Raw genomic sequence first — 24783 nt, 5'->3', positions numbered from 1 at the left:
ATGATATCATAGAATGTAGAGTTTGAAATGTACTTTGCACTACAGCAGACACATAAAGAGCTTAAAATTATAATAAAACCACAGAAAAGATTCCTACTGTACTATTAGCCAGCTGTCCTCGGGGGGGGGGGGGGGGGGGGGGATGACTATGGATATGTCGAAACTATTGACTCCCTACGTGGGTTGTTTTCTCAATGGCTCAGCAAGCCTGGTCACTTGACTGGAAACTTTATTTTAAGCCAAAAACAAATGTTCAATTAAATGACCCTTAATGGCTAAAGACCTAGTGCTGACAACATAACCTGACCTGGAAAAGCTATGGGCCCAAGTTATACCGTACAACTATAAACTCCCTTGTTTGACTCTACTTGACACTACCTAAGGAACAGCAAGGGCATGTGAATTCTCTTGGTATTTGGTAGTGTACTTATTTCTTGTTTGAACAGGGAGGGCTACAAGACCATGCTCTTTCAACAGTTCTACAGATTGCCAAGAAACTATTTAAACCAAATCAAAGAAAGGCCAACTACAGCTATACATATGTTCATTAAAGTTAGTTTTATTCACTCCAAATATTGTCTGATGTTTTCAGACCTCAAAAGTGTTAAGTTTATTCCACATCCGACATCCATCAGTTGTGTCGATCCAGGTATATGCTTTAAAATGAAATGGAAAACCCTGAATGTTTTTCAACCAATCCAGTAGCTATGTATTTAGGCCTATTGAGTTTTAGTAAGGTTGTTTTAAAGTATTGATTCATTCTGATCCGTTAAACATTAATTTGATATGAGGAAGTGTACTTCAAACACGTGGTTGGAGCTACAGTCTGCTTTAGAGGGAAAAGGATTAAACTGCTAAGCAGTCAGTAACAAGAACCATGTGTCCCTTTTCCCAGTTTTCCCATCTGTGCCCTTAAAGCCCTCATTTCACTCTCCCCCCACTTCCCTCTTCCTTAAGAACCAGTCTGTTTTTGTTTTCCAAACAAGGCTCTGTACAGGAAATTGTGTACTTTGGGAGCATTCAGGAAGGCAAAGAGCAGATTTCCTGTTAGGACCATGGCAACAAAAAAAAGTGTGGATAAAAGGGGTCAGTAATCTCTAAACCAGAGGAGAAAGAGCAGTCCGCTATTCCCCTCCCATGACTTCACTTCCCTCCCCTTCTCACAGACTTGACATTTCAAATCTCCATACCACGCCAGTGCCACAACTACCATGACCTTCGAAACATGGAAAACTGGAAGCAGAAGGATAAAGAAACAATATTCCTGCGCCTCACTGGGTACATTTCCTCATATACAGAGGAGCCAAAGAACAGGGAGATTGTGTGGACGAGAGGAAAAGAGGAGGAGAGAAAAAAGGCAGAGGGACACTGAGTAAAAAAACGACAGGAAACCAAATAATTCTGGTGCTGTTTTCTGCAAATCCTCCTGAGATAAATCACTTCAGAGGACTGCCATTCCCAATCCACATTTTACAATTATAACTGACAAGGGGTTTTCCCATACATTTTTGTAAGATTGATTGGAAATGTATAAAGCACTAAAACTCTGACAGAAAAGTGACGTCTGCTTCGTTCTTCTCTCAAGGACTTTTCAGTCTCCCACACATTTAGTGTGGTTGGTCAAGATGTGAGCGGCTGAATCCTTTTTGGGAGGTTTGTATGGTTTTTACTTCTGGGCTACATCTCACCACTTTCCCAGGGTCTGTTGGATCAATGGTTGTGTATTTGAGGATTTGTTAGTTCTGAACTCCTGGACTACTCAACTGGATCCAGATGAAGAATAAAGGAACCAAGCAGAGGTCCAAAAAGAAAAGATGTGAGAATGCATTCGGCTGTGACTTGACAGAACATCTACACAATTCAGGACAAGACGGTAAACTTGTTTCTTTCAATGTTTATTATGTTGCTTCCCTTTCCCGCTGCTTCCCTTTTCCAGCAGATTTCAGAAAATGTCATCATGCCCCCATAATATTGACCTTATGAATTCTGAGTTACACAGGAACGGAGCCTAATCATTGGCCCATTATTCAACATGTACTAGAGTTGTTGAGGCCATTGTCATATTTCACGTTTACAGATTTATTAGACATGTATTAACCATATAAACAACACATTTCGTTTTTTAATGTTTTTTAATAAGCAACATATTTTGTTTTTAATTTAGCTATTACAATGTTGATGACTGTTTGCGACAGGATGTGTCATGGTACATTTGAATTGTCTATACATGTATGGAACACATCTAAGGTTTTAGGAGAATTCCGAATTAGATTGAGACTTATTTAACCCCATAATTTTGGAAAAAACAATGTTAAACCTCTTTGCCTTGGATGATTTTGTAAACTTAATGTGAAATTGGTTAGGAAAGATCCATGCTATTTTTAACAGTTGTATAGAAGATGATGTCGTTTATTCAGGTATGTGACACAGATGTATATTGCAATATGGATATCGATGTACATATGTTTTACATTCCATTAAGTCCTTTAGGCTCCCACAGAGTTTTAAATAGGGGATTTGTGAGTTAGGGTGTGGCTCATAGTCTTTTTGTCAACTTCCCCTGCCCACCAAGAGGCCTGTGTCTGGCTCGCTGTCTGAGGATTCTGGGTGGGCAACACTGCTCATTGGGGGGAGTGTCAGCCAACAGATCATATTTTAGACAACAATTGAGGATGGGTGTGTTTACCCAGATAGTATTTGAATGGAGGTAAAATTGTAATATGAAGTGAGGTAATGTGATGTGACTTGAAAACCTTTATTTTGAACAGATGGAACCGATGGAACCGATGGAACCGATGGAACCGATTTGATACAGTAGATCTTTGTTACACAATACACACTTTTCTCTGCTACAGGGGAGAAGGTATAAATGACTATATGGTTAATATGATGATACTTTTAGTTTTTATTTGTCAAATGGCATATATAATTACGAGTGGCTTATAATAATATCTGCTTTTGTTGACATGGCACTTTGAGATATCAGCTGTTGTTGAGTTGGTATTGAGGTTGCTGAAATGTTACTAACTCTGTTTGATCCTAGACAGGGAAGAGAAAGGATGTGTGTAATTACTTCATTTACACAGACAATTTACCTACGAGGATGTTATTTGATTTAACAATTGTCGTCTAAAATAACAGCATCTCATTCAATAAGTCTTAGATTCCTTTTGAATCCGCAAGAAGATTTTCAGGCAAGCAGGATTTTTCGTTCTGAGAAAATACTCTAAACTCATGGTGACTCAAATCCCATTCAGACCAGCCACCATTTTGACCACAGGCATGTCACTGAGAGTGTCTGTTCCGATGTGTAGTCCCTAAGCAAGCCTCATGTGGGAGAACAGACTTTCATTCATACTGCCCAGGGGAACCTCTGGCTAGTACGTTCCAAAGCTTCAAAGATGGAATAAATTATTTTAGTTTTGCTTAGCTAATGTTCAGCTGCATATGAATAATATCAAATAAAATAAAATTGTATTAGTCAACAGGTGTAGACCTTACAGTGAAATGCTTACTTACGAGCCCCTAACCAACAATGCAGTTTTAAGAAATCATCATGTCTATGTGCTTACTGATTTAATTGTTCAAGTTTACTTGTGTTGTTCATGAGATATGTTAAGAGTCTGCAAATGAGGGAAACAATCTGTAAACTGTCATTGATCTATGCCACTGTTCCACTGTAAGTTGTCGAGTCGACCGACACTATATCGCTCTGCATTCTCTGGGGACACGAGAGATTGACCTCCATGCTTGTCATTGTGCGGCTAAAAATGCGAAACGCTCCACTGTCACTGGGGCACTGGCGAGATGGTTCCTTATCCCCTTGTAAAGAGTTCTGGGAAGGGCCTCATCTAGTGTATCTGTGAAGTGGGGAATGCCTGGTTGCCAAGTGGGAAGGTCTATTTAGCTTAAATTAGTTGAGCTTTGAGTCTCAAGTGCTTTCCTTGAGGGATAGAGGAGTTTACAGGAACATTGTCCACGGGGTATTTCTCGTCTAAGGTTGTTGCATACATTGGTTTGCTGATTTCAGTCCAGAGTGGAACAACTTTGGCAAAAAGAAGTGAGCTATATCATATGGTTTTTCGATTAGCGTAGTAAGGAGGGACACTAACTGTTGTAGTCTACGCCATACCGTGCCAAAGCGGAGCTATACATGTTTCATTTCCAGTTTAAATGTATTGTGAAGATGTTCTTTTGATTTACAAGTATTCATTGGTGTGGAAAGCAACCCTACATTCCTCTTGAATATAGCATCGTAGATAACATATTTTAAGAATAGAGACATCCCAGTAGGGAATAGAGTTTGGAAAGCGATAGAGAATTGGGTGGTAACATTTGAAAGGCTATTTCTATTAGAGGAAGTGTCACAAGTAATACCAGCTGCAAGGATTGGGTGTGTCAACCTTCCTCTGAAACAAACAAACCATTTTTCACTTCCTGTGAAATTCCACCTTCTTCACAATCAGCAACCCTATGGAATACAAAGCCAAGCTACAGCATAAAGTGTGTTTAGTATGATTTCAAATACTAAATAAGTACTAATACAATTTATACTAATGGCAATTGGTTTCTCCCAAACTATCCTCCTCACGCTTCTCTGTCCTTTTCTGCCATGGAAAAAAGGGTTGTCTCAAAGAATGAGCCAAAGATCCAGATTCTGACTCTGTTTATAGTAAATACAGCATTAAACTGACCCTGTCCAGTTCATAGAGGCCCTCTCTGTCCCCCCTCTTTCTGCCTTATGTCAGCAGTTGAAATGGAATGCCAGCATTTTCCCAACTGCTAAAACTGCTAAAAGTTGCCACGTTTTCCCATCCACTGCCCTAGACTGAAGACATGGCATTACGTTTTAAAATAATACAATGAAAGATATTCCGTTGAATGAACCACCCTATAATATGTTGACCTTCACTCCTCAAAGTCTGTCTGTTGCCAGACTGAACCCTCAAAATGTTTTTATTTGGTTTGCCATGTGTGTGTGTCTTTTCATGTCGAATGGATGGTTGAAATAATATTTGTTTATTGTTATTTTTTTTCAGTTCCCCAAGTTTTAAAGACGTGTGCAGAGTTCATTGAGAAACATGGCGTTGTGGATGGGATATACAGACTCTCAGGGGTCACCTCCAATATCCAGCGACTCAGGTAACTATTTTAACCACATACTGTGCCTCCTAAAAGAATTTGCACAGGGAAGTCAACATTTCAGTTTGGGCTCTATACTATGCATGTTTGTGTAGTACGTTTAATCGATTTAGGCCATAATGAACGTACCATGCTGTACAACTTTAGTTTATTCAATATAAACCCTTAGCAGCCTACATTTCAATCTTACAAAACAACCTGCACATACTAGAGGGATTGTGGAAGCATCATTCGTCTCCAGCTGTATCGATACCCATGTGTTTGTGTGCTTACTTACAGACAGGAATTTTGCACTGAGTTGTGCCCTGACCTCACAAAGGACATGTACCTCCAGGATATCCACTGTGTGGGCTCCTTATGCAAGCTGTACTTCAGGGAGCTACCCAATCCTCTACTCACTTATGAGCTTTACAAGAAATTCACTGTGAGTACTGTTCAAAGAGGCAGTGTTTCTAGCCTGGCGGGTAGGAGCGTGGGGCCAGTAACCGAAAGGTTGCTGGATCGAATCCCCGAGCTGACAATGTAAAAATCTGTCGTTCTGCCACTGAGCAAGCAGTTAACCCACTGTTCCCTGGGTGCCGATGACGTGGATGTCAATTAAGGCAGCCCCCCCCCACACCCCTCTGATTTAGAGGGGTTGGGTTAAATGCGGCTAGACACGTTTCAGTTGAATGCATTCAGTTGGACAACTGACTAGGTTTCCCCCTTTCCTTTCTACCTATAAAAATCAAATCAAAATCAAATCAAATGTTATTGGTTGCATGCGCCGAATACAACAGGTGTAGACTTTACAGTGAAATGCTTAATTAAGAGCCCATTCCCAACAGTGCAGAGTTAAAAAGTAAGACAAATATTTGCTAAAGAAAATAGTAACACAATAACAAAAACGAGGCTATGTACATGGAGTACCAGTACCAAGTCAATGTGCAGTGGTACGAGGTAGTTGAGGTAATAGAGTATGTACATGTGGCTAAGGATAAAAGTGGCTAGGCAATCAGGATATACAGTGCTGTGAAAAAGTATTTGCCCCCTTCCTGATATCTTGTTTTTTTTGCACATTTGTCACACTTAAATGTTTCAGATCATCAAAGAAATGTAAATATTTACACAAAGATAACCCAAGTAAACACAAAATGCAGTTAAGTGATGATTTTATTTATTAAGGGAAAAAAAGCTATCCGAACCGTCATGGCCCTATGTGGAAAAAGTAATTTCCCCCTAAACCTAATAACTGGTTGTAACACCCTCAGCAGCAACAACTGCAATCAAGTGTTTGCGATAACTGGCAATGAGTCTTTCACATCGCTGTGGAGGAATTTTGGCCCACTCTTCTTTGCAGAATTGTTTTAATTCAGCCACATTGGAGGGTTTTCGAGCATGAACTGCCTTTTTAAGGTCACGCCACGGCATCTCAATCGGATTCAAGTCCGGACTTTGACTAGGACACTCCAAAACCTTCATTTAAAAAAAAAAGACATTCAGAGGTGGACTTGCTAGTGTGTTTTGGATCATTGTCCTGCTGCAGAACCCAAGTGTGCTTCAGCTTGAGGTCACGAACTGATGGCCAGACATTCTCCTTCAGGATTTTTTTGTAGAGAGCAGAATTCATGGTTCCATCAATCACAGCAAGTCGTCCAGGTCCTGAAGCAGCAAAGCAGCCCCAGACCATCACACTACCACCACCATATTTGATTGTTGGTATGATGTTCTTTTTCTGAAATGCTGTGTTACTTTTACCCCAGATGTAACAGGACGCACACCTTCCAAAAAGTTCAACTTTTGTCTCGTCAGTCCACATAATATTTTCCCAAAGGTCTTGGGGATCATCAAGATGTTTTTTTGCCAAAAGGGAGACGTGCTTTTATGTTATTTTTGGTCAGCAGTGGTATTCGCCTTGGAACTCTGCCATGGATTCCATTTTTGCCCAGTCTCTTTCTTATGGTTTCTCATGTCAACCAAGATGGCATAGCAGTTCAGACGTCTTTTGTCCTCGTCTTGTCGTGTCCTGTATATATATATATTTACAACTTTTTTCACATACATTTTATTTTTATTTTCCATCAACTCATCTTCAAAACACTCTCCTGCAACCCACCTCACCAATTTATATTTATAAAAAAGTATTATTTACCTCATCTGTAATCCTCCAAGAAGCTAGCCAGAAACTCCAAGAAGCTAGCCTTCACAACTGGACTGCCGACGTTATCTACCCGAAGGAGATCCGGCTGGCTCCTCCATCGCGACGTTACCTGAACGCCCATCTGCGGCCTGCTAACCGTTAGCTGTCTTACCGGCTGCTATCTGAATAGACAATCGGACAATTTATTTATTTTTATTATTATTATGTTTTCTTCTTGGGCCTCTATAACTATATATATTGTTTTTATTTTTGTTGTTGTTGTGTGATTTGGATTAATCCCCTCTACCACACGGAACCCCACTAATATACTGACGGAACGCAAGAGGTGGCTAACAACAGACCTCCATCCTATGCTAGCTTGCTACCGATAGCCTGGCTAGCTGTCTAAATCGCTGTGACCCCCAACCAACCTCTCCACTCACTGGACCCTTTTGATCACTCGACTAAGCATGCCTCTCCTTAATGTCAATATGTCTTGTCCATTGCTGTTCTGGTTAGTGTTTATTGGCTTATTTCACTGTAGAGCCTCTAGTCCTGCTCACTATACCTTATCCAACCTATTAGTTCCACCACTCACACATGCAATGACATCTCCTGGTTTCAATGATGTTTCTAGAGACAATGTTAACATGAACAAGAAGTCATCAAAAGAGAGTGCCTGGGGAATAGGAGTGGAGTGGAGCTAGGCACTGCAGGGCCTGGATTCACCTCTACATCGCCAGAGGAACATAGGAGGAGTAGAATAAGGGTGCGGCTAAAAGCAATAAGAATTGGTCGTCTCTCTTCATCACTCAGTACCTAGGTTTACCTCCACTGTATTCACATCCTACCATACCTTTGTCTGTACATTATACCTTGATGCTATTTTATCGCCCCCAGAAACCTCCTTTTACTCTCTGTTCCAGACGTTCTAGACGACCAATTCTTATTGCTTTTAGCCGCACCCTTATTCTACTCCTCCTATGTTCCTCTGGCGATGTAGAGGTGAATCCAGGCCCTGCAGTGCCTAGCTCCACTCCTATTCCCCAGGCGCTCTCTTTTGATGACTTCTGTAACCGTAATAGCCTTGGTTTCATGCATGTTAACATTAGAAGCCTCCTCCCTAAGTTTGTTCTATTCACTGCTTTAGCACACTCTGCCAACCTGGATGTTCTAGCTGTGTCTGAATCCTGGCTTAGGAAGACCACCAAAAATTCAGAAATTTTAATTCCAAACTACAACATTTTCAGACAAGATAGAACTGCCAAAGGGGCCGGTGTTGCAATCTACTGCAAAGATAGCCTGCAGAGTTCTGTCCTACTATACAGGTCTGTACCCAAACAATTTGAACTTCTACTTTTAAAAATCCACCTCTCTAAAAACAAGTCTCTCACCGTTGCCGCCTGCTATAGACCACCCTCTGCCCCCAGCTGTGCTCTGGACACCATATGTGAACTGATTGCCCCCCATCTATCTTCAGAGCTCGTGCTGCTAGGCGACCTAAACTGGAACATGCTTAACACCCCAGCCATCCTACAATCTAAACTTGATGCCCTCAATCTCACACAAATTATCAATGAACCTACCAGGTACCTCCCCAAAGCCTTAAACACAGGCACCCTCATAGATATCATCCTAACCAACTTCCCCTCTAAATACACCTCTGCTGTATTCAACCAAGATCTCAGCGATCACTGCCTCATTGCCTTCATCCGTAATGGGTCAGCGGTCAAACGACCTCCACTCATCACTGTGAAACGCTCCCTGAAACACTTCAGCGAGCAGGCCTTTCTAATCGACCTGGCCGGGGTATCCTGGAAGGATATTGATCTCATCCCGTCAGTAGAGGATGCCCGGATATTTTTTTAAAATGCCTTCCTAACCATCTTAAATAAACATGCCCCATTCAAGAAATGTAGAACCAGGAACAGATATAGCCCTTGGTTCTCCCCAGAACTGACTGCCCTTAACCAACACAAAAACATCCTATGGCGTTCTGCATTAGCATCGAACAGCCCCCGTGATATGCAGCTGTTCATGGAAGCTAGAAACCATTATACACAGGCAGTTAGAAAAGCCAAGGCTAGCTTTTTCAAGCAGAAATTTGCTTCCTGCAACACTAACTCAAAAAAGTTCTGGGACACTGTAAAGTCCATGGAGAATAAGAACACCTCCTCCCAGCTGCCCACTGCACTGAAAATAGGAAACACTGTCACCACTGATAAATCCACCATAATTGAGAATTTCAATAAGCATTTTTCTACGGCTGGCCATGCTTTCCACCTGGCTACTCCTACCCCGGTCAACAGCACTGCACCCCCAACAGCAACTCGCCCAAGCCTTCCCCATTTCTCCTTCTCCCAAATCCATTCAGCTGATGTTCTGAAAGAGCTGCAAAATCTGGACCCCTACAAATTAGCCGGGCTAGACAATCTGGACCCTTTCTTTCTAAAATTATCTGCCGAAATTGTTGCCACCCCTATTACTAGCCTGTTCAACCTCTCTTTCGTGTCGTCTGAGATTCCCAAAGATTGGAAAGCAGCTGCGGTCATCCCCCTCTTCAAAGGGGGGGACACTCTTGACCCAAACTGCTACAGACCTATATCTATCCTACCGTGCCTTTCTAAGGTCTTCGAAAGCCAAGTCAACAAACAGATTACCGACCATTTCGAATCTCACCATACCTTCTCTGCTATGCAATCTGGTTTCAGAGCTGGTCATGGGTGCACCTCAGCCACGCTCAAGGTCCTAAACGATATCTTAACCGCCATCGATAAGAAACATTACTGTGCAGCCGTATTCATTGATTTGGCCAAGGCTTTCGACTCTGTCAATCACCACATCCTCATCGGCAGACTCGACAGCCTTGGTTTCTCAAATGATTGCCTCGCCTGGTTCACCAACTACTTCTCTGATAGAGTTCAGTGTGTCAAATCGGAGGGTCTGCTGTCCGGACCTCTGGCAGTCTCTATGGGGGTGCCACAGGGTTCAATTCTTGGACCGACTCTCTTCTCTGTATACATCAATGAGGTCGCTCTTGCTGCTGGTGAGTCTCTGATCCACCTCTACGCAGACGAGACCATTCTGTATACTTCCGGCCCTTCTTTAGACCCTGTGTTAACAACCCTCCAGGCAAGCTTCAATGCCATACAACTCTCCTTCCGTGGCCTCCAATTGCTCTTAAATACAAGTAAAACTAAATGCATGCTCTTCAACCGATCGCTACCTGCACCTACCCGCCTGTCCAACATCACTACTCTGGACGGCTCTGACTTAGAATACGTGGACAACTACAAATACTTAGGTGTCTGGTTAGGCTGTAAACTCTCCTTCCAGACCCATATCAAACATCTCCAATCCAAAGTTAAATCTAGAATTGGCTTCCTATTTCGCAACAAAGCATCCTTCACTCATGCTGCCAAACATACCCTTGTAAAACTGACCATCCAACAATCCACGACTTTGGCGATGTCATTTACAAAATAGCCTCCAATACCCTACTCAACAAATTGGGTGCAGTCTATCACAGTGCAATCTGTTTTGTCACCAAAGCCCCATATACTACCCACCATTGCGACCTGTACGCTCTCGTTGGCTGGCCCTCGCTTCATACTCGTCGCCAAACCCACTGGCTCCATGTCATCTACAAGACCCTGCTAGGTAAAGTCCCCCCTTATCTCAGCTCGCTGGTCACCATAGCATCTCCCACCTGTAGCACACGCTCCACCAGGTATATCTCTCTAGTCACCCCCAAAACCAATTCTTTCTTTGGCCGCCTCTCCTTCCAGTTCTCTGCTGCCAATGAACGAACTACAAAAATCTCTGAAACTGGAAACACTTATCTCCCTCACTAGCTTTAAGCACCAACTGTCAGAGCAGCTCACAGATTACTGCACCTGTACATAGCCCACCTATAATTTAGCCCAAACAACTACCTCTTTCCCAACTGTATTTAATTTATTTATTTTGCTCCTTTGCACCCCATTATTTTTATTTCTACTTTGCACAATCTTCCATTGCAAAACTACCATTCCAGTGTTTTACTTGCTATATTGTATTTACTTTGCCACCATGGCCTTTTTTGCCTTTACCTCCCTTCTCACCTCATTTGCTCACATTGTATATAGACGTGTTTATACTGTATTATTGACTGTATGTTTGTTTTACTCCATGTGTAACTCTGTGTCGTTGTATCTGTCGAACTGCTTTGCTTTATCTTGGCCAGGTCGCAATTGTAAATGAGAACTTGTTCTCAACTTGCCTACCTGGTTAAATAAAGGTAAAATAAAATAAAATAAGTAAAATGGTTGAGTCATGAACACTGACCTTAACTGAGGCAAGTGAGGCCTGCAGTTCTTTAGATGTTGTTGTGGGTTCTTTTGTGACCTCTTGGATGAGTCGTCGCTGCGCTCTTGGGGTAATTTTGGTAGGCCGGCCTCTCCTGGGAAGGTTCACCACGGTTCCAAATTTTCTCCATTTGTGGATAATGGCTCTCACCATGGTTCGCTGGTGTCCCGGAGCTTTAGAAATGGCTTTGTAACCCTTTCCAGACTGATAGATGTCAATGACTTTGTTTGTCATCTGTTCCTGAATTTCTTTGGATCGCGGCATGATGTCTTGCTTTTTGAGATCTTTTAGCCTACTTCACTTTGTCAGACAGGTTAAATTTAAGTGATTTCTTGATTCAACAGGTCTGGGTGTGGCTAGTGAAATTGAACTCAGCTTTCAAAAAATGTGATTAACCACAGTAAATTCATGATTTAATAAGGGAGGGGGGGGCAATTACTTTGTCGCATAGGGCAATGAAGGTTTGGATAGCTTTTTTCCCTTAATAAATAAAATGCATAACACAAAATGCAATTAACTGCATTTTGTGTTTACTTGGGTTATCTTTGTGTAATATTTAAATGTGTTTGATGATTTGAGACATTATAAGTGTGACAAATGTGCAAAAAAATAAGAAATGAGGAAGTGGGCAAATACTTTTTCACAGCACTGTATAATGAACAGAGTAGCAACAACGTATGTGAACGTGTGTCTATGTGTCAAATCAAATCAAATCAAATTTATTTATATAGCCCTTCGTACATCAGCTGATATCTCAAAGTGCTGTACAGAAACCCAGCCTAAAACCCCAAACAGCAAGCAATGCAGGTGTAGAGTGTGTGTGTGGCGTCAATATGCATGTGTGTGTGTGTGTGTGTTTTGTGTGTGAGCATATGTAGTGTGCGTATCTGTGTGTGTGTTGGAGTGTCAGTGTCAGTTTCAGTGTAGTATGTGTGAGTGTGTGGGTAGAGTCTAGTAAGTGTGCATAGAGCCAGTGCAAGGGATTCAGTACAATACATCTGTAATGTGTCCACTTTGGTCACAAGAATCCCTGTTTGATTTACATGAGAGATTAGTCATTTAATACTGTGGCACATTCAAAGAGAGAATGATGTGCAACACGAATGATACTTGTCTTCGTCTTTTACTGTTTATTAGGAAGCCGTCTCAGTCCAGGAGGATCATGAACGATTACAGCATATTCAGGATGTCATTAAAGAGCTACCACTCCCCCACTTCAGGTAAAACTCACTTCAGGCTTTTGTTTCCCTTGTAAAGGACCTTTCCAACATTTATATGTGGTTTATAAGCTAAAAGAAAGTGTGTGTCCTCTCTCTTCAGGACTCTGGAATATCTTACCAAACATTTGGCCCACCTGGCCACCTTAAGCCCCCAGACTAACATGCACAGCCGCAACCTGGCCTTGGTGTGGGCTCCAAATCTGTTGCGGTGAGCTCTACACATATTGTACACAAACCAATATCACCTTATCCAAGAACATACTAAAACAGTTCTGCGATAACTACCTTTGGTTTGAGTTATACCCTATCGGATGCATTATTCCATATGGTAACTCTCAATGAGCAACGGCAACAAAAAAATCTCATTGGTTGTGAATGAAAGCATTTCTACTTTCTCTCTTGTCTTTGTGTTTTGTAGCTCTAAAGATATTGAAGTTGCATCCTGCAATGGGGACATGGCTTTCCTGGAGGTGCGGGTACAGCAGTCCGTGGTTGAGTTCATTTTAAATCACACTGAGCAGATCTTCAACCATGCAGCTGCACCAATAAAACCTAAAGGTATGCATGTCACAATGTTTGATCGTGTCCAATGTGTGCATTTAGACATTTCATGAATGTTGCCCTCTTGCTTGTGTCATTTATATGGCCATTGGACAATGGATTGTATTTATTGTCATGCCAACAGTAAAAAAGCTACACAATGGTGTATTACAGGACCCGGTTTGATGTGCGGGGAGAAGTATGCCACTTTGCCTATCAGTGGTCAGGGTGGTCCAATGAAGCTGATGAGCCTGGAAGAGGCCCAGGCCCGCTCCCTGAGCCCTAACCACCCAGCACGGAAAGAACGACAACGGGAGAACAGTCTACCAGATACCAGCACTGCCACCCTGTACCATACCGTCATAGACATATCGGATACCAAGTGAGATGGATGAGGATTCAGCTGACTTATTTATTTAGTATACTCAACAAACATGCTTAATACACAAATCCTCTGGGCAGGCAGGCACCTGGATACATTTGGCAGTGAAAACATAAATAAATAAAAATAACCCGATCAAACATAATGTAGTATACAATAACTCATACACTGTCCCATGTATGCAGTACAGTGCCTGGCAAATCAGTCTAGGTTGATCGTACGGTTTTAGCTACTGTACCCTTATTGTTACTGCATTGTTTTGCTGTACATACTGCTTTTACTCTTCAATAAACACACTGACTATCAACAAATACAAAACCAAACAGGCCATATTGTTCACAAATGTTTCTCCTTTTCTGTCAGAAGAAAGCTTTCTGGGAAATCCAAAACGTGGAAGTCCATCTTCAACTTGGGCAAGTCTGTGACAGACTCTAAGGGGAAACTGAGCCGGAATGGGAGTGTGTTCTTGAGAGCACAGAACATCACAGGTAAAAGCACTTTAACATTTTACTGCAGTAGGCTAAATCAGGGTCAGGGTGATTCTTGGTGGTCTTGAACAAGTCTACTTGACTCCTAAAGGCATGGCTGGCATCGGGAAAAGAGGGTGTGCTATCAGTTGATCATTGTTGATTGATGTAAATCTGCTTGTTAGCTAGCTCCATATTAAATGGTTTACTGATTTTTGATTTAACCTCAATGCTCTTAAATAATAACTTCATAATGTAATATTCAGAATATTTTAACCCATGATATACAGTTCAGGCTGGCTAGTGGCTTGTGTGGATATTTTAGTATATGATGGTTAGGAAAAGTCCAAACTACCTGTATTGCTGCTGCCCTGACACACACGTGTAACTCCCGACTGAGGAAGGGATGAAGTTAGGTCGGAGGGTCGTAGATGCAGCCACTCCTCTCTACTGTGTCTTTCTGATGCGCATAAGCTTTCAGCCAACCAGACTGAATGCTGATGACGATGTAAAGCAAGTGTTACGCTGCAGCCGCTGTGGCAGGACTGTTGACGGCTCATAATAATGGCTGTAATGTAACAAAATGTGGAAAAGGTCAAGAGGTCTGAATACTTTCCGAAGGCACTGCATCACTAGATTTTATTTACTACAAGATTAAGGGTATACTGTTCAACTTTCATAAGGTCTAGGTGCCTTATATGGAATACTGTACGACAAAAGGAGTCTATATTGAAAACATGCCCGTGTCAGGGGAGATACCCATTTAGGAAATCCCTAGTTGCTGGGCTGCTCACTCCTGGCCCTGGGGGTCTGCTGTACTGTTGGTTGTCACTGTTGGTTGCCTTGGCCTAACATACCTGAAACCAATAATGAATGTTTCAGTAAGATCCTAAAGCTGAGTGGGGTGTGTTGGGTTGTGGCGCTGTAGGGCCGTGGACCCCTAGGTGCAGGACAGGGTGACTCCGTCATATTGTGTGTAAGTAGAAATAGCCTTACATTACTTTTAGGCCTATGATATGAATTTTATGGAGGGTGTACTTTTTCCCTGTGTTAATGTGTGTTTTTATTCAACTTTTGTTTTCCCTTGAGACATAAAACAATGATGGGAAAGAAGCTGTGTTGGGGAGAGAGTTAAGTTATTGACTAGACTTGTGGGGGGTCTGGTGTGCAGGCGACTTGGGGCAGCTGGGCAGTCTGGCTGAAATTTGATAGAGGATGTCTTCAAAAAGACAATCAAAGGTATTTCTACTTTATTTGTAGGAGTTGTTCATTTGTTAGGCTGTTGGTTAAAGGAGCAACACAATATTGATTATTGAATTATCATTGATATAGTTCAGTCTTATCAATCACTTAAACATATTTAATAAGGATCTTTTACTTAGCTTGATGACTGTGGGCATTTTTGCTTACTTTTTGTTGTTCTAAATAGATGGCTAGAAGGTCCATGGGTCATGTTATATTTAGTAGAAATGCAGGAAATGAGCTTCAGATGCCCAAAATAATGGGAGGACCCCCAGATCCCCCGTGGGGTAGGGTATGCAAAATGGGTCAACTTTGAGCACCTCTATCTCCTAAATGCTTTGGCATTCAGGTCCAAAAAGTTACTCTCTGACCACTTCTTCCATGGGCAGACATGTATGGAAAGTTTTGTTTCCATCAAAAGGGATGCTATCAAAAATGTATTGAATTCAAATGGATTTACCCCATGACTACATTCTTGATTCACAGAAAAGGCAGCTATCCGACCAGCTAGAAGCATGGACTCTTTGTGCTCTCTGCCAACAGGTGGGGCTGAATGCACTACATTGCATACAAAAGACTTTTGTCATCGTGAAATCTACTCACAGCAGTTCTCTCCAATAAACAAATCCTCATTGTAGCATTTGCTTTGTAAATAAGGCTGAGAAGATGTATATCTAACAATTTGTTTCACATTTGATTTCCAACACACAGATGATGACAAGCCAGGAAATTTCAACTCAGCAGGCGAGGCCAACGGTTTCTTTGCACCAGGCATAAAATCCAGAACACTTGGATCTGACTCGCTCTATGACCTCAGTGAACACCAGAGGTGGGAGTTTGAGATTAAGAAATCGAGCGAGGCCACAGGTGGCAGCAGCCCTAACATGAAGAGAAGGGGCTCTCTAAGTGTCTCACCACCCCAAAAGAAGTCTCTACCTGAACAACTGAAGGTTTTCAAAGGCGATGACCTCAGCAGCTGCCAGCCCACCTCTCCTAAAAACAGGAGGATGCTGTATTCTGGCTCCACCCACAGCAGCACATCCAGGCCCTCCTTCCCAGGAAGCCTCTTCCCTGAGTCCTCCCCTAGGCATCAGCGCAAGGCTCTCAACATATCAGAGCCCTTTGCTGTGTCCGTGCCCTTGAGGGTGTCTGCAGTCATCAGCTCCAACAGCACCCCCTGCAGGGCAACAGGGAAAGAGAGGCCTGCTGCAGCTGCCCTGAAACCCAGCAGAGAAACCTCCCAGTCAGACCAGAGTGATAGCAGCGGCAGCTCAAGTTTCAGAGAGCACCCCCTTGTAGAGAGCAGTGTGGGGAGTGAGAGCAGTATTTACAGTAACAGCAGCTCAACCCCTCTGGAAAAGGAGGCGAGACCAGCAGAGGAGAGGAGCAGAGAGGAGGCAGCTTCCGAAAGTGTGCCAGAAGGTAGGACATTTTCACCTGGTAACATGGAGAAAAGTGTGTGTGTGTGTGTGTGTGCGCATGCACTCAGATTGAAAACCTTCCTCATTATCCATGGTAACCGCGTCTATTAATAAAATAATGACACATCTATTTATGTTATTAGTTTCAGGAAGTGAAGGAGAGGTGAAAGAGGTTCAAGGGAAGGTGGAAGTATCTGACCTGAGACAGTCTTCCACTCCCAACACAAGAGAGGAAGATAAAGAGAAACAGCAATCTCCTGGGAATCAACTGGACAGCCCACCAGCACCGCAGCTTGAGACAAAAGAACTGACACAACTGGTATGTTTAATCTCCAGTTTAGCTCTGTGCTTCATCACATACAACATACAAAGGATTTTACAATGACAATGGCTGTCGCTTTATTAGGGCGTTTGTGATTTATGTTTTGCAGGATATGGGATCTCTACCTATCAAGGAAGAACTGTGGTGTGAACTCCATCTTGAGCTGAAAATCACTGAGCCTGAGCTTGACATTATGGAAGAGGAGTTTATGCCTGTCGTTTGTTCCACCAAGAACACTCGTGAGGATGTTAAGGCAAAAAGAAGAACCAGTCTTCCAACTCACTCGTTATTATACAAGGGACAGCCTTTGATGCCCACCAGGCCTGCATTGACTGATCAAAGTGCTTCTACAGTAGCACATTCAGCAAGAAAGAACTCCTCAGGCACACTATTTCCGTTTGACAAAACATTACATTTCATGGTTGGCACAGATATGAAAAATACACCTCTACATGCTGCTGATTCAACAGATAAAACAAAAAACAAACCCCACATTTCCCCAACATCTAAGCACACAGAAACCGATAAACCCATCAGCATCAAGCCACGACTTGTGGTTCCTCACCTCGCAGAGCCAAGTTTACATTCTACTCAACAAAGTCAGGTCATAAACCATTTGCAGCCAGGGGATGACATAACATACATAGGCATGTCTGTAGTAGAGAAAGGAAAAGAGCCATCATGGAAAAGTAAAAATCAAGATTGGGTCAAAGGGCTTTTCCATGATGATGGAAAGAATGCTTTGTCAGTTGTCATGGGAGGCATTGAGAGGCTTTCAATATGTTTGGAGGAAAGACCCCACACCATGGGGCTAGCACACCAAAATGATGAGGATGGATGTGGAGGACACTCCGAATTGGAGGACTTGGAGGAGGAACCTTGGGAGGAGGTCTTCAGCTCCACCAAACAGTGGGTAACCAGTCCTCTTCATTCACCCACATTTAAGGATTTGTTTGGAAAACTAGATGTGTCATCGTCTTGTTCTGCGGAAGAAGGTTTGAGCTCCAAAGATCTAAACGTTCCTCCTCAATCTAGAGAAGACAAACCAACAAATGGATCATGTCCCGTTAGGAGCATAGAAGTATTCCCAGGAAATAGCTCTCTAGCATGCAGCGGCAAAACAGAGACTAAAATCACACATCCACTTCCGTTACCCGCCAAAACCACCATGCTCGGTGATGAAGCAACGAGACCACACAGAGAGAACAGCTGCATAGCCAAGCAGAAAAACACCACCTCCTCCCAGAGATTCCACAGACAGACGTCTTATGAAGCATGTTATTCAGAAAAAACTGTGCAGGACAGTTTTTCCAAACACAGACCCTATTCACTCAATTTGGATTTAGGACTTCGATGCATCAGAGACATTTCCAATCAGCAAAACCTGGAGTCAGCTGAGTTGTCCTCCATTCAGAGAGGGGCAGTGACCCCGTCTGGGACCAAATCCAACGGCCTGTCCCAGGAACTGGAGCGGTTCCTGAGCGATCGTCAGGCCCCTGTGCGCCGGAACTCCGCCCCCGTCAGTGTGTCGTCTGTCAGGACGGCCTTCATGATAAAGACTTGCCAGGCCAAAGCCGTGCCTGTCATCCCCCCAAAGGTGCAGTACAGCCACATACCTCATCCCACGAACAATGATGCAGGAAATGAAGCAGAGAAAGAACTCACAAAAACCAGGGGAGAGAAACTAGATACTGTACCTCTTCTTCCATCTATCAGGGATCTAAAGGAGGAGTTGGAGAATAAGGAGCCAGCCCCCAAATCCCAAATAAGGCAGTCTATTGCAGAGAAATCTACAGAGACTAATAAAACCACACCTATTTCAGACCCACCGGTGCTGAGGAGGAAACGCTCCTCCAATGCAGAGGCCTTTGCTGACTGTCCAAGACCTGAACGGTCTACTGTTTTACAAAGACCGTCCTTTAGGAACCGCCAGAGACCACAGAGCCTCATCTTGTTCAGTCCACCCTTCCCCATCATGGATTACCCACCGCTAGGGGATGATGGTAAGCTCCTCCTCTCGGCCATCAGAAGTCCAACTGAAACATCAGAACTCGATGTCTTTTCTAAAGAGATGGATGAGAATCTCAGGACCCCAGAGGGGGTGACCCTGCGGAACAAAATGACAATACCCAAGAGTGGACAGAGGCTGGAGACCTCAACCAGCTGCTTTTATCAGCCACAGAGGAGGTCCATGATATTTGACAACAGGAGCCACAGGCAGATTGAATGAGACACTGGACAGTAACCAGTTTCCTAACACTACTCTGGTTATCCTTCTGCTCATCCTCCCTTTTCTTGGACTTATGTAAATGATTTTAGCAATATTGGACTTATAATTCTACCTTTGGGAAATGAACCATTTATTTGTTTCCAATGCTCCTACAATCACCTCTCTGTCCTGCACTAAAATAAGTATTCTCGACTAGTGGTGAAGATTTTAGTCCAAATCATATGCAGTAATGATCAATTAATATTCAATTAATATATATATTTTTTTATTCAAATGTTAGACATGTTTGTAATATGCATATGAAGGATAGACAGCCAAAGAAAGGAGAATGTTACATCGACCCATATTACCATTGGTATTTGAGAAAATGTATTTTACTAGTTTGCATTGTCATCATTGGTAATCACAAGATTGCCTTTTTGCCAAAGAGAGTTGTACCTTCAGCGATCGCTGCTTTGTTTTTATTTCTACCTTTTTTCTTCCATATTTTGTGAACTGAATAATGACTCCATACAGTATGGACCCACTGACGCCCAGCTATTGTCGCTGTGATCAGCTTTTATCCTGACATAGTATCAGGACAGTGTTTTTCCAACATTCTAAGTAATGAGAACAGGAGAAAGCAGCTACTTTAGTTGTAATTGTATTATAGACACTAAATGGTATTTATTTATCCAATTATCAATCTATAGATAGTCATTAACACACTTGACCAATTCTTTGTTGTTGTTGTTTTTATTTGGCTTCAATTCTAGTAGCCAGACATTACTCCACCAATTCTATATTGTGTAATGTTACCAATAGTTATACTGGTATGTGTTACCAGTGCTACCAGTGATTTATCAGAACTGACATAGTTGGTGTTCTCTTAATTGGACAGATGGACAGATGACAAAAGTACCTAATGTAAAAGTGTCTGTTGTGATGAAAACAGGCTTTCAAGAGAAATGTTTGCTTTTTAAAGAAAAGGATAGTGAGAGAAATGGATGTGCTGACACTTGTATTTGTGTATGATACAAGTGCAGATTATAAAAGAGAGGACTCAAACACTATTCTTTAAATGTTTGCGAAGAGTTAAAACGAATATCAGAACAGGGATGCTGGTTGTTTGCAACTGTATTGACATAATACTACATTTGTGACCTGTGCAATTCTGTATGGACCAAAATTGGATGTATTGTGTATAGCCATGGAAAGATATGAAAAGTAAAAATACACGTATAGGCCTAACATATTTTCTAGGGATTTGTTCATAGAATGATTTGTCGTAATGATTTATTTGGGGAAAAAAAGCATGAACTGGCGTACACCCAGAGAAAATGATTTAGTTTAGAGGTGCTGACTAACTGCAAATAATCGGTAAAATATAAAAATAAAGAGTCGCACACTGTATATATATATATAAACTCCCAGTAATTTATTGGGTGAAACACCAATGTTTCGGCATCACTGTGACTTCTTTATTTTTACATGTTACAGTTTATAATGATTTATTTTGACAACATAGTCAAAAGTTTGGACACAGCTACTCATTCAAGGGTTTTTCTTTATTTGACTATTTTCTACATTGTAGAATAATAGTGAAAACATCCAAAATATAAAATAACACATATGGAATCATGTAGTAATAAAAAAGTGTTAAACAAATCAAAATATTTTTTTTTTGTATTCATTGGTTCTCTTAATTTTGATAACAGAGATGAAAATGTATTGAATTTAAGGTTATTTGTTGAACAAAAAAGGTAAATATTTGTATTACTTCGTTACTGGTAGCTCTGCACTGAAGTTTATTTAAAGCTTTCTTTGTCATCCTCAAATCCGACTGAGTGTAGTGGAAAATGACTCCCAATATCACAAAGAACTGCAGGAAAACAAAGATCTAATTCTCCATGTTGCTATTTTCAGCTTTTCCTCAGCACATTTAAGTGGCATTTTAAGTAACGACATTTTACAATATTTGGGCCTATTTGCTGAAATTAAACTGATTTTGATTAATGCATACGTTGTCTCAATGCAAGAGCAACTACAGTAACACTTGGATTTTGTGTTACATCCTGAATTAAAAATGGATGAAAAATATTATTTCTCACACATCTACACACAATACCCCATAATGACAATGTGAAAACATGTTTTTAGAAATGTTTGAAAATGTATTGAAAATGAAATACAGAAATATCTAATTTACACAAGTATTCACACCCCTGAATCAAAACTTTGTAGAAGCATCTTTGGCGTCAATTACAGCTGTGAGTCTTTTTGGGTGTCTCTAAGAGCTTTGCACACCAGGATTGTACAACATTTGTCCATTACTCTTTTCAAAATTATTCAAGCTTTGTTAAATTGATGGTTGATCATTGCTAGACAACCATTTCCAGGTCTTGCCATAGATTATCAAGTCGATTTAAGTCAAAACTGTAACTAGGCCACTCAGGAACATGGTGTCGCCCTTGGTAAACAACTCCAGTGTAGATTTGGCCTTGCGCTTTAGGTTATTGTCCTGCTGAAAGGTGAATTTGTTTCCCAGTAGACTGAACCAGGTTTAACTTCTAGGATTTTCCTGTGCTTATAGCTGTATTTTGTTTATTTTTATCCCTAGTCCTTGTCGATGACAAGCATACCCATAACATGTTGCAGCCACCACCATGCTTGAAAATATGAAGAGTGGTACTCAGTGATGTGTTGGATTTGCCCAAAACAACACTTTGTATTCAGGAATAAAAAAATGTTTCAGTGCTTTGTTGCAAACAGAATGCATGTTTTGGAATATTCTTATTCTGTACCGGCTTCCTTATTTTCACTCTGTCATTTAGGTTAGTATTGTGGAGTAACTACAATGTTGTTGATCAATCCTCAGTTTTCTCCTATCACAGCCAATAAACTCTGTAACTGTTTTGAAGTCACCGTTGGCCTCATTGTGAAATTCCATAGTGGTTTCCTTCCTCTCCGGCAACTGAGTTAGGAAGGACACCTTTATTTTTGTAGTGACTGGGTGTATTGATACACCATCCAAAGCCTAATTAATAACTTCACCATGCTCAAAGGGATATTCATTGTCTGCTTATTGGTGCCCTTCTTTGCAAGACATTGACTAACCTCCCTGATCTTTGTGGTTGAAATTCACTACTTGATTGAGGGACCTTACAGATCATTTGTATGGGGTAGTTATTAAAGAATCATGTTAATTAACCACTATTGTTGAACACGGGATGAGTCCATGCAACTTGTTATTTGATTTGTTAAGCACATTTTTACTCCTGAACTTATTTATGCTTGCCATAACAAAGGGTTGAATACTTATTGACTCAAGATGTTTCAGTTGTACATTTTATTAATTTAAAAAACATTCTACAAAGAAAATTCCACTTTGACATTATGTGGTATTGTGTGTAGATCAGTGGCACAAAATCTCAATTTAGTCAATGTTAAATTCAGGCTGTAACACAATAAAATGTGGAAAAAGTAAAGGGGTGTGAATACCGTCTGAAAGCACTGTATATTTCTTCTGCAGTGAAGATTTGTTTGAATACTATTGCATGCAAAAATATATTTTTTTATGCCTATGGAAGTTGATGCAATGCATTTTGTACTCACTGTCCAACACAATATGGCGATTCCAAACCAAGTGACTCCAGAGCAGTGTCTGATCAAAGGACCAGCAATGTAATCATAACAACCTGAAAATAAAGATTACATTTTATATTAGAGCACTGTACTGTTTCATGCAACAGAACCCCTCTAGTCACTTCCATAATGGTACCACACATCAGTCAGATCTAAACTGGAAAACAGTGCAAGAAATAAAGGTTCTTCAATGGTTCCGTGGTTCTTCAGTGTCCATTGGGATTCCTGGAATAACTATTCACCAATAAATCTTAGAAATATTATAAAGGTTCTCTTGGAGTGACAAAAAGCTTCTTGAAAAGCAGGTGAGCTGTGCACGTGACATCTTTGCGATCGAAAATGTACTATTTTCAAACAGTCTAAACAAAAAATGACATCATATTCAAACATCTTTGCCAGAGGCAAGCAAGTCCACGTGCCAATGTACTAACGATCTTGGTAAGTCACTTTCTATTTCTAACAATATTACTGATGTGTTTAATGAGCAATTATATATGTATTTTCACGGTAGCTTGACATTATCTATCACTAGCAATCCAAAGCTAGCTAGCTAGCATTGCCAGTATTTCACTAGCTCCTGCTAGCCAGCTAGCTACTAAAGGGGCGTCTTGCACCCCAAAAGTATGAAGAGGGCAGTAAGTACGTGAGGATGGCTGGGGGGGTTCTACTAAGCTAACATATGGAATTGTTTTAAGATGGTCATACAATGGATCATTTAGCTATTTTATTTGGAATTGTAGGACCCCTTTAGGTATTATAAAATATATTTACAAATGATTTTATTAAATATTGAATTTGACATTTACTACTATAGCCAATAGAAACACATTGAATAACACATTCATAAATGGCAAAAAAGACAGTCAAACGATTTGTCTTAAGGAATAAGGTTTTGAAGTGTCTGTCTTATATCTAAGAAATATTTGAGTTTTTGTTGGCACAAAACTACCTCCCTACTTTCATTCGTTTGTATGGGTTACCTTCAGATGAGTCCCGTGACACTCAGGGTCGTAGAGAAAAATGGGCATGACGCCTTAGCTAGGGAAACCTTTGGCTTTGCCCTTTTTTGCTGTCCCATAGACTTTTGTTTGTGGGGCAAGAATGAGAAGTTGGTGAACACTTCTGTATGGGAATGGACAAAGTCATATTTGAAAATGACAGGCGCATGCAGGAAAGGGATGACGCCCATTTTGCAGGCCTTTACATGGCTGATGGCTCCCATAGTTTCCTGCTGTGACAGCACTGTCTCTAGGCCAAGGATAATCAGCATCTGTGTTCTGCAGCCTGAAGTGGGACTCACACTTCACCCAGTCCTCTGCCCATACACTTCACAGTACTTAGACTGCAAGAGGAGCACTCTGGTTACTAAAACACTTCAGTTAATAGAGTTTATTCAGAAGTTTATACAGTTCTGACTAGAGGGAGTGAGTACACCCGGCCTGAGGAGAGACACATGGAACGAGGGGTTAATACGTTAATCGGGGAAAAGCTGTAACCTGTAACTAACCTCGTTCAGTCTCCTCAGGACTTTAAATGGCCCCACAAACCGCGGACACAGCTTCCGGCAGGGCAGGCTGAGGGGCAGGTTTCGGGTCGAGAGCCAGACACTGCGGTGACGGTCTGCGCTGGTTTTCTGGCGCAGCACGGACCGCTGGAGGTGAACATGGGCGGCGTCCCATGTCTCCTCCGCGCGCCTGAACCAGTTGTCCACCGCAGGAGCCTCGGTC

The 24783-nt window shown here is 41.6% G+C and overlaps 1 protein-coding gene across 2 annotated transcripts; it reads left to right on the top strand.

The window, feature by feature from the left end:
* Window positions 1-241: 241 nt before the first annotated feature.
* On the top strand, window positions 242-23125 carry LOC109872835 (rho GTPase-activating protein 31). Of its 2 annotated transcripts, none has more exons than XM_020464189.2 (12): window positions 242-1873; window positions 5040-5142; window positions 5422-5566; window positions 12746-12828; window positions 12929-13036; window positions 13247-13386; window positions 13543-13750; window positions 14117-14238; window positions 15946-16002; window positions 16171-16881; window positions 17024-17199; window positions 17312-21079. In XM_020464189.2, the coding sequence occupies exons 1-12, from the start codon at window positions 1774-1776 to the stop codon at window positions 19430-19432; spliced, it is 4074 nt and encodes a 1357-aa protein (XP_020319778.1). In that variant the 5' UTR covers window positions 242-1773; the 3' UTR covers window positions 19433-21079. The 2 variants fall into 2 exon arrangements, with proteins under 2 accessions (XP_020319778.1, XP_020319777.1); XM_020464188.2 differs by having other exon boundaries at window positions 1197-1873; window positions 14114-14238; window positions 17312-23125.
* The last annotated feature ends 1658 nt before the right edge of the window (window positions 23126-24783 follow it).

This window comes from Oncorhynchus kisutch, linkage group LG28 (genome assembly GCF_002021735.2).
Source record: "Oncorhynchus kisutch isolate 150728-3 linkage group LG28, Okis_V2, whole genome shotgun sequence".
NCBI classification, from domain to species: Eukaryota; Metazoa; Chordata; class Actinopteri; order Salmoniformes; family Salmonidae; genus Oncorhynchus; species Oncorhynchus kisutch.
This window is presented reverse-complemented; position numbering and strand designations above follow the sequence as displayed.

Coding starts and splice junctions, on each gene's coding strand:
- LOC109872835 (XM_020464188.2), top strand. CDS start 1,774: ATGAAGAATAAAGGAACCAAGCAGAGGTCCAAAAAGAAAAGATGTGAG. Junction 1,874..5,039: donor ACACAATTCAGGACAAGACG/GTAAACTTGTTT, acceptor ATTTTTTTTCAG/TTCCCCAAGTTTTAAAGACG. Junction 16,003..16,170: donor TTTGTGCTCTCTGCCAACAG/GTGGGGCTGAAT, acceptor TCCAACACACAG/ATGATGACAAGCCAGGAAAT.